Raw genomic sequence first — 10,507 nt, 5'->3', positions numbered from 1 at the left:
AATGACCGGTCATGTAAAAAAGGGATGGGTGCCCATGGGATTTTAGGGTTTGTATATATAAGGTTCAAAAAGTGAATAAGAGCTCATTCTTTGGTGTGTGGCAACAAGAGTCTTCTTCTTCTTCTTCTTCTTGCTTGCTTGAGCTTGTGCTTGAGAGAGGGAGTGTGAGAGTGTATGGGAGTGAGTGTGTGAGGGTGAGGGACCGTGGGGTGGAGAAGCTCTCCAACTTCTCCTCTCTTCTTCTCTTCTCTTTTCTTCTCTTCTCTTGCTCGTGCTGATGGAGCTTGGAGCGTGGAGCTTGAGGATGGAGCTTGCTTGAAGCTTGCACTTGGATCGTGGAGCTACCGGAGTGCGCGGAAGAGGAGGTAACTCAAACGGCATGGAGGTAAGCTCACTACACCCGTAGTTATGGATGGCGCATTGGCTATGTGAGAGGTAGCCATTAGTGCTCGGCTTGGAACACTTGAAACAATAAGCGGTCCGTGGGTCTTGGCGGTTGAGCGAAAGCTCTCACAGATTCAGTTGAATTAAACAAAACGACAATTACATCATCTCTTCGACGCTTGCCAGCTTGGAGCTATTCGTATGGGTATGGAAGATAGTTTTGTTAATTGTGATTGCATCAAAGTGCTACTATTTATATTTTTGGAGATGATTGTTTATATGTTTCATTGCAGCCAACGTATGAGCTCTAATAGAATGAATGTGCGAAAAATGAAAGAGGTGGCAAGGGGACAAGAGATGCATGTTGCTAAATGTACAAGAGCTACAAAGATTCGAAGAAACACAAGGGCTACTTTGGGTGCTTCGGACTTTAAAAAACTTGAGGCCAAGATGAATGAGTTTATGAAAATGCAGACGAGTTTATGTACGCGTGTTGATAGTGTTAGCTATATATAGACAGACTATATATAGCTAACACTATATATAGTCTTGTCTATAGAGCGGCGTCGCGAATCGTCTCTATAGACCTTGTGTTGTTCTAATGTCACTGTAACGTTTTTCTTTAAGTTTTGATGTGACAAATATACTGCTTACATCCCAAGTTCAGTTGAAGGAATTTCTTGGAGATTTTATCTTTTATAGTGATGTCTCTTATCCTTATTTTACATGTTGTATATTTAGGAGTGATAAAGCTCTTTTGATGCCTCTGAATAGGCTGTTGTAATTCAGGAGTGATGTAGCTCCTGAGTGATGTAGCTCCTTTGATGCCTATGAATAGGCTCTTATAAGTTCAACTTTGCAATTTTATATTTTGAATATTAATATAATGGTAGGCCTATATAGAGCTGTGGGTTTTTCCCTTGAGCCCCTAAGGGTTTTTTCATCCATAGTAAGGGACCTTTATTTGAGCGGGGGTGTTAGCTATATATAGTCTGTCTATATATATAATCTGTCTATATATAGCACCCCAGGTCCTCTCTATATATTCCTATCATGTGTGCTCAGTTGACACACTTCTGGGGTTCCACTTCCGGTGTCTCATATCTCTCTTTTCTCCTCTTTTCCTCTCGTCTCTCGTCTTCCTCGCAGTTTCCAACAGATAGTGCACTTTCCATGTACTCAATGGAGTTACATGAATAGGCTAAAGGTCTGTATGGTGTTGTGTGCAAGACAAAGCACACACAGGGTATTCTCCAGCAAGTGTCGCGACTGATCTGGGTGGTGAAGTAAGGGCACTTTCAGTAATTATTTCTGAGACAAGCAGATTAATGAATCTGCTAGTGAACGATATGTGGGCTTCGGTTTGGGGGCTTGGAGATGACCACGAACCTGTGATCTACCAGAGGGGTTGTCGGTTGCCATTCTTGCAGTTTCAAATGAATGTTAGTAGGTTTAATGCTTTGTTGCAACAATTGAGCCGTCAGATGAACAGTCGCATCTAAGGAGACTATGTGTATGTGTTGCGGAAGGATCTCTTTGTATAATGCAAGAATTGCTTAGGTTGGAACTTATAGGTTCAGATTGTCTTGCATATTTTAAAGTGCATGGGCTAGCACTTTTTATGATAACATTTGCTTCTTTTTTGTAAAGCCTACGTGGAAATTGCTAAGATGTGTAACACTTTTGATATAACAAAGCGTATTTGAGTAAAATGTATTGAGTGTGTATGATGTGATGTCTCTTTCTTGATATTTACATGGAGCAGATTTGATAGTCCAATGATGGTTGGTATATTTAGATTTGATATATTGTGTACATCGAATGTACACAATACATTTATTTTTTAAATCAAACTATGCCTTTGATAAAGTGTATTGATAGTCGTTTCTGCGGTTGCATGTTTACTTTCTTTTGTTAATTAATTGAAATGGATTAATTGTGCATGTGTTTATTACCAAGGTTACTTCTATCTTAGCAACCAGGCTCTCTCTCTCTCTCTCTCTCTCTCTCTCTCTCTCTCTCTCTCTCTCTCTCTCTCTCTCTCTCTCTCTCTCTCTCTCTCTCTCTCTCTCTCTCTCTCTCTAATGGGCAGGCGCAGCGTCTTTGTAGACAGATACATTGATTGGGCTGTACTGGTTGTGTCTTGATATTTAATCTTAATATTTAGATATTTAAATATTAAATGTGTCTATACGTTGATAATAGGTTTTGTGGCCAACTGATCAATATGGGGTGTTCGCATCAAGCAACTGGCAGAGACTATGTGTTGCGTATTTGTACGGGCATGCTTACTTCCACAAGGTATGAGCGACGACAGGTTGCTAGACTCAGGGCTCGGAAAGGGATTTTAGATCGTGGTAGATCCATTCGAAGAGACATTGAAAACCTGACATTCCATGAGGAAATTCTTAGTGGTCATCGTGAACTAGGCCAGCCACAGTTTGGTATAGATGTGGCTAATGTTTTGCCATCACCGGATAGAACCATTAGGGGATTTCAAGCCTTGCGACAGTTTGGTGTGGATTTGACGAATGCTTTGCCATCAGTGGGTGGTTGCAATGGTCTTAATCATGTGACTTTCGAGTCACACGTTAATAATGGTTCAATGTCTAAGTGCCAACATGGGGGAAATCTTAGTGGAGTGGTTTGTGGGAGTGTGTCTCGCCGTGTTGAATTTGTAAATGGGGATAATGAGCCAGTTGAACAGCATGTTGGTTTAGATTTTGGAAATCACCACAATGTGGAAAATTCGTGGCTAATGAGTCACGTGTTCATAATATTGCTGTTTTTGATCCCCAAAGTGGTGGATTGTGCTCCATTTTAAATGCTTTGCCTGCAAAACGGATGTTCACCCAGCAATGTCAATACTACTATTTCAAGAGCCGGATGTGCATTCCATGGGGAGTCTTTGTGTGATGTGTGAAAGGTATTCAACTAAGTTGTGGAGATGCGAGACTCGGGTTCAAGGGTCGATTTTGTTTGGAAGACACTGTTGTCGAAATGGAAAAGTAATGTTGCCACCATTGCAACATCCACCACAGCCATTGCATGATTTGTTGCATGGTATGCACCCTCAGAGTAGTATATTCATAAAAACAACATACGAGCATACAACACCGCTCTTGCATTTGTATCACTTGGAGCTAATGTTGATGAGCTACCTGTTATCGAGAATGGTTACACCTTTAGAGTGCATGGCTCTGTTTATCACCGTATAGGTACTTTGCTTCTTGATGTGCAGCGTCAAGAAAGGCCAAGATTTGCACAACTCTATGTTTATGATATCGAGCATGAGTTTCTTAATAGGCTGGGGGTTATGCATGATTTATTACCAAACTTGCTAGGGGAGCTTCAATGTATGATGCATCGACACAACATATAAGCACGTGCTTTTAGGTCAATGGGTTTGCAATTGCAAAATAATCCCGTGCAGAAACTAAGAATGAGTATTTTTGGTATTCAAAGAACCAGTAAACAATACTCTGCTCCTGCAGCAACTGAGGTTGCAGCTATCATGCCAAGGTAGGGTGACGAGGGTACTCTTGATCGTCGGGATATTCATGTTTACACTCGGGGTGGTCGATGTGTTGCTATTTCAAACTTGCATAGGGCATATACGCCAATGCTATATGTCCTCCTTTTTCCTATGGGGGATTATGGTTGGCATGTAAAGGTTCCCTACAGTAATGTTAGTGTTCCTGTTAACATATATGAATTGTCCAATAAAAATTGTATTACCCAGATGCAGTTTTATGCATTTCGTCTTCAACTGTGCGAAGATACTGAGGCATGCATATTGCGTGCTGGTCGACTATTGCAGCAATTTATTGTTGATACTTATTGTAGTATAGAGCAGTGCAGGTTAACTTGGTGTCGCCAGAATCAATCAGTGTTACGATCGGAGGCCTACAAAGGCTCGGCAGACATGGTGGGGGAAAACGATAATGGGACAATGTCGATTGTTGGTGCCTCTGTTGGCAAGAAGATAGTTTTGCCATCGTCATTCATAGGTGGGCCAAGGCACATGTATCAATTATATCAGGATGCCATGGCTATAGTGCAATGTAAGGGAAAACCTGACCTTTTTATAACAATGATATGCAATCCAAAGTGGTTGGAGATAACTAATGCTTTATTGCCTGGGCAAAGTGCTTATGACCATCCAGATTTGACTGCTTGCATGTTTCATAAAAACCATGCTGATTTAATGTATACGTTGTTGCGGAAGGATCTCTTTGGAAAGGTTGCAGGCTATGTTACTGTGATTGAATTCCAAAAGAGGGGGCTACCACATTCTCATACTTTGCTAATTTTAGAGTCGTCTTTCAAACCTTCTGAAGCATGTCACTACGATAGATTGGTTTGTGCTAAGTTACCCAATAGAGTTAAGTTTCTAGCCTTATTTGAGACAATTTCAAAGTGCAACATTCATGGCCCTTGCAGAGGATTGAACCCCAAGAGTCCCTATATGGACAAGGGTAGATGTACTAAAGATTACCCACGAAAATTAGTGGGCATGACAACGGTTGATAGTTCTGGCTATCCCATTTATCGAAGATGAGATGATGGAAACTCTGTGATCATAAATGGTAATGTTATTGATAATCAATGGATTGTTCCATATAATCCATTCTTGAGTAAGAAATACAATGCACACATAAATATGGAGGTGTGCTCGACAATTGCGACTGTTAAGTATTTGTATAAGTATGTGTACAAGAGGCATGATCGTGCAACCGTCAAATTTTCTGTTGGGGTTGATTCAGTCCGGAATGGTGGCGATGCTCACGAGGTGGACGAGATACAAAGTTATTTGGATGCATGATATGTTTTTGCCTCTGAGGCGTGTTGGTAGATCTATGATTATGCATTGCACAATGAAAAGCCTGATATACAACGTTTGCAGATACACTTACCTGGTGAGAACTATGTGGTGTTTCGGGATACAGATAGTATACCAGATGTTGTGCGGAATAAAGACCTCCAGAAAACTACTCTTACTGAATGGTTTGTGTGCAACCGCATTCATCCAGAGGCTAGGACTATTCACTATCAGGACTTTCTAGTGTATTGGGTGTGGAATGCACGACATAAGATGTGGACTAGAAGGAAGCAGGGGAATACATGTGGTCGGATGTATTTTGTGGCACCTACCTGTGGTGAGCGGAAGCAGGGGAATACATGTGGTCGGATGTATTTTGTGGCACCTACCTGTGGTGAGCTCTACTATTTGCGGATGCTTTTAACAGTGTCGGGAATGTACTTTTTTTGAAGATTTGCGTACTGTTGATAGTATGATCTATGATACTTTTAGGGATGCTTACATTGCAAGGGGCATGTTGGAGAGCAATGATGAATATGTTGTGTGCTTAGAAGAAGCTGCCTCTGTGCAAATTGGTGCTCAACTCCGAACTTTATTTGTTGCAATTTTGGTCTTTTGTGAGCCAGCTCGGCCTGGCCATCTATGGGAAAGATTTTTGGTGCCAATGGTAGAGGATATCATGTATAGATTTCAGCTACAGCATGTGCACGCCTCTCTTGGTGTTCTGCAGCATGAGGCATCTAATATGGCTTTGTTGCATCTGCAAGACCTTTTACGTCATGTAGGACGAAGACTCTGTGATTTTGATGGGTTGCCTGAACCTCCTCAACCAAAATCACAACTGCATGCTAACCCTCTTTTGCAAGATGAATATGCATATAACATATCAGAACAACATAGGGTTTCTGAATCCATGGAGGGAATGTTGAATGAAGGACAAAGAATTGCCTTTGGTGCAGTCATGGATGTTGTTGATACAGATACTGGGGATGTATTCTTTTTGGATGGTCCTGGTGGGTCTGGGAAGACTTTCCTATACAAATGTTTACTTGCGAAGGTGCACAGTGGTGGTCGCATAGCATTGGCAACAGCATCATGTGGCATTGCTGCCTTGCTTTTGCCAGGTGGTCATACAGCTCACTCGCAGTTTAAAATCCCAGTAGAATTAAATAATCGATCCACTTGCAATATTCATGTTCAAAGTGACCTTGCTCGGTTATTGAGACAAACAAGCCTTATTTTGTGGGATGAGGCTCCTATGACCCATCGATATGCCTTCGAAGCGGTTGATAGAACTCTAAGAGATGTTATGAGTTGTGATAAGCCATTTGGTGGAAAAGTTGTTTTGTTTGGGGGGGATTTTAGACAGGTCTTGCCAGTTGTGGTAAAGGGAACACGTGAGGATATTGTTAATGCTGCATTGTGTTGCTCTGATTTGTGGCATTACATAAGGATGCTAAGGCTATCTGGCAATATGCAAGTGTCGACAGCTGGTAGTGTGGTGGACAATGGGTTCATCTGTTGGATTCAAGGAACAGGGGATGGAGTGGGTGTTACCGAAATTTGTGATAAGTTGTGTGTCCCACCTGGCATGATATTAAAAGGGCAGTCTATCGAAACACTGATTGATAGTGTCTACAGTGATGTGTCCAATGTGGGTGACTACACGTCGTATTTTAGTGAGCGGGCTATACTTGCCTCGCGGAATACAGAGGTGGCTACTTTGAATGATCGTGCATTGCAACTAATGCTAGGGGAGGTCAGGCAGTATTATAGTGTAGATTCAATTGCAGAGATCGACAACTCATTTTTGTACTCTATTGAGTATTTAAATACATTGGACCTTGGAGGTGGATTTCCTCCTCATTTATTGCTGCTGAAGATAAATGCACCTATTATTCTTTTTAGAAACCTAAATCTAGGAAGGGGTATGTGTAATGGTACACGATTGATATGTAGAGCTTTCAATAGGAAAGTGATAGATACTCAGATAATAACAGGGGCAAATGTGGGCGAACGAGTTTTTATTCCCCAGATTACTTTTGTTTCGAATGCTACACAGTTGCCATTTACTATGAAGTGGAGACAGTTTCCCATCCGATTGGCATTCTCTATGGCAATCAACAAGTCACAGGGGTAGACTTTGTTCATTGTTGGGCTTTATCTAAAGGTACCAGTATTTACACATGGTCAGCTGTATGTTGCATTTTCAAGGGTAAAATCTTCGCATGGTGTGAAAGTGCTATTGGGTGAAGAGGATGGGGATATGACCACAAACATTGTATACAAGGATGTTCTTCGAAAGGTGCAGTAATGTGCATTGCTTTCTTTGCGGGGATGTAGTTATTGACGACCATGTAGGGACACTGGTTTTGCATATATGTGAATTGCTCTCTGTTGCTTTCTTTGTAGAGATGTAGTTATTGACAACCATGCCGGGACGATGGTTTTGTATATATTTGAACTACTCTCTGTGTCCTATTTGGTTGGCATATGCTCTCTTGGAAGTATAATTTTTTTCATATTTTACTATTTAGTTGACTTTTGCATATGCATATCCTAGAGTGACACTATTACCCAGCTTCTGACTATCAAAAGGAGCTACAGTGCACATTACTCACTATAGCTCCTGATGATATCATAAGAAGGACACTTGCAAGGGTCATCGAGCGTTTATATGATGATGTTAAAATCGACATCAAGCTCCCAGTTTTTATTGAAGTTGTATATTGTGGATACATGCAATGCTTTCGGGTGCATATGTACGAGGTTGACCATAAGAAGAGATTTCAATGCTCTCATACTGATAAGATACCAAGGCATTGGTTCAAGTATGGGTTCAAGGATTTGGGTTGTTTTGTGACACTACATCAACGTTTGTCAATACCTACGGAGTGGTTCACAAATGTTCGACCAAGTATTATTATTGTTGGGATGGAATGATCTTTGCTAGTTGTTCCACGTACTTATATTGTAATTTTTGTTCCAATGCAGGTGGTAAAGAGAGAGGTAGGACTGTTGCATCGGCCATGCGATTACAAATGGAAACTGTGGGATCGTTCCCTACTTCGCCTTCACATATTTTGCTTAAGGAGGAGGATTTTGTTAATGATTCCTCAAAGAAAAGGAGGCTTTCTTTCCATTAGGCGTCTTGGAGACATTGTCTTATTTTGTTGGCATCGGTCATTTGCCTATGGTACTTAGAAACACATCGGTGCCTTATGCTTGGCCTTTGTGGCTTCATTTTGACTGTCTCTTATAGAAATTGTTTTTGTGGTGCTTGGTCTTTGTCTCAATTATGACCCATTTTAGTGTAACATTGTTGTTCCACGTACTTATATTGTGATTTTTGTTCCAATGCAGGTGGTAAAGAGAGAGGTAGAACTACTACATCGCCCATGCGATTACCAATGGAAACTATGGGATCATTCCCGGCTTCGCCTTTGCATGTTTTGCTCAACGAGGAAGATTTTGTTAATGATTACTCAAAGAAGAGGAAGCTTTGTTTCTATTAGGCATCTTCGAGACACCGCTTTTTTTGTTGGCATCGGCCATTTGCCTATGGTGCTTAGAAACACTTGTGTGCCTTATACTTGGCCTTTGTGGCATTGTTTTTACTAGATCTCTTATGGAAATTCTTTTCGTGGTACTTGGCCTTTGTCTCGATTATGACCCGTTTCAGTATTATGTTATTGTTTCTAAGTATCGCGTGTGCAAGCATATGATTGCTTACATTGATGTTGAGAGGAAAGTTTGTAAGTATGGAGCATGGAAGAGATTGTTTCTATGTTTGGCATTTTGTGTTACAAATTTTTTAAACTACTTTTAGTTTTAAGTTTTGTATGTGTGTGAGACAGAGAGAGAGGGTGCTTAGAGAGAATTGGGAGAGAGAGAGAGAGAGAGAGAGAGAGGGAGAGGGAGAGTGAGTCAGAGAGAGAAAGAGAAATAAATAAATCATATTGGAAATGGAGAGGGGAAATAGGAGGGAGAAAGATGAGAAATGGATTATTGAGCGAAGTTGTTGTGCGATAGCACGGCAACTTCACATGCCGCTTCGCGGCAACTTCGCGTGCAAAGCTGCCGCGAGGCGGCCTAGCGTTCCGCGCGCGAAGCGGAACGCTAGTACTCCTTATCCATGCTTGCAAATCATTCTCAACTATATAATCAAAATTACCCTTTAAATCTAGTACAAGTCCAAACCTTTACCATTACTAGAAGTAGAAAAACAATCGTGCAACACTTTACCTTTCTTGATGCACCCATTGCCACACAACAACTCTCTCAATCACCACATTTGCCACTCTCTCTGCCTATATCATGTCAAGCTAGGTAGCAAAGGCTATGGTCCTACTAATCACCAGCGTGTAAAATATGTGTAGCACATTGCATCACACACACACACACACACACTCTCTCTCTCTCTCTCTCTCTCTCTCTCTCTCTCTCTCTCTCTCAGTAACACCTCCATGTAAGATAGTTGCAAGTGTATTGCTAACTTTTTGGCTTGCATGTTTATGTTAAATATGCACAAATGCATCATCTTGTATTGCACACATATATGATGAGAACAATGTGTACAATGTGATGCTATGTCCATACTGTAACTATGGTGATTTTTCCCTAGTTAAAGATACAATACCAAATAACTTCTACCACATCTTTAAAATTCAATTATGATGTTGGGTGGTGGCAAGTAGATAAATGAGTTAACGAAGGAATAGAAAAGCAATGTGAAATCAAGAAAATGTGGTAGTAGTCTTTCAATCTAGAATATGTCCTCTTTGCATCTCAATGTGTGCCTCCGCAAAGTGTTGCCAATAGAGTGGCTTTATCTTGAAGAGCTTCCTCTTTGTGGAAAATTTAATGATTTTCCCCTCAATATTTAAGACGTTTTTTTTTTAGTTACATGCAAGTTTAAGTACGAAACATAGTTTGCACCTTTGCTATGATCATTAGATTCTCTCTCTCTCTCTCTCTCTCTCTCTCTCTCTCTCTCTCTCTCTCAAATTAGCTTAAACGTTGCTACATATTATATTTGAAAAAATGCATAATCCATGTTTAAGACTTTTGCATCAACTTGCAATAATTGACTTTCTCCTCACATATTTTGATGCAATGACAACACCACCAATATTGATCTATGGGGTGGCTTAAACCATGTTAAAGTGGTAAGTGAGTTGATGAGACAAACATTGATCAAAGAAGAAATTAGACAGTGGGGGCTAATCATCATAAGCATGGCATTCATGCCGATAGAGTTTAAGATTAAGAAGCAGGTGTGGTAATATTAGGTTATGGATC

At 40.8% G+C, this 10,507-nt stretch overlaps 1 protein-coding gene across 1 annotated transcript; it reads left to right on the top strand.

The window, feature by feature from the left end:
* Positions 1–2,668: 2,668 nt before the first annotated feature.
* On the top strand, positions 2,669–7,346 carry LOC148040245 (uncharacterized). Its single transcript, XM_087663454.1, has 5 exons — positions 2,669–3,094; positions 5,240–5,600; positions 5,992–6,421; positions 6,659–7,030; positions 7,166–7,346. The coding sequence occupies exons 1-5, from the start codon at positions 2,669–2,671 to the stop codon at positions 7,344–7,346; spliced, it is 1,770 nt and encodes a 589-aa protein (XP_087519580.1).
* The last annotated feature ends 3,161 nt before the right edge of the window (positions 7,347–10,507 follow it).

Source organism: Lygodium microphyllum, chromosome 2 (assembly GCF_053477565.2).
Source record: "Lygodium microphyllum isolate KBCC chromosome 2, Lygodium_microphyllum_v1.1.10, whole genome shotgun sequence".
Lineage (NCBI taxonomy): Eukaryota > Viridiplantae > Streptophyta > Polypodiopsida > Schizaeales > Lygodiaceae > Lygodium > Lygodium microphyllum.
Note: the sequence above shows the minus strand (reverse complement) of the source record. Positions and strands in the feature narration are given on the sequence as shown.

What these genes read in the sequence shown, in the direction of transcription:
- LOC148040245 (XM_087663454.1), top strand. Translation starts at nt 2,669, where the DNA reads ATGCTTACTTCCACAAGGTATGAGCGACGACAGGTTGCTAGACTCAGG. An exon ending in TTTTGTGGCACCTACCTGTG is followed by an intron (nt 5,601 to 5,991) that starts GTGAGCTCTACT and finishes TACGTCATGTAG; the next exon opens with GACGAAGACTCTGTGATTTT. An exon ending in TCATTTTTGTACTCTATTGA is followed by an intron (nt 7,031 to 7,165) that starts GTATTTAAATAC and finishes ATTGATATGTAG; the next exon opens with AGCTTTCAATAGGAAAGTGA.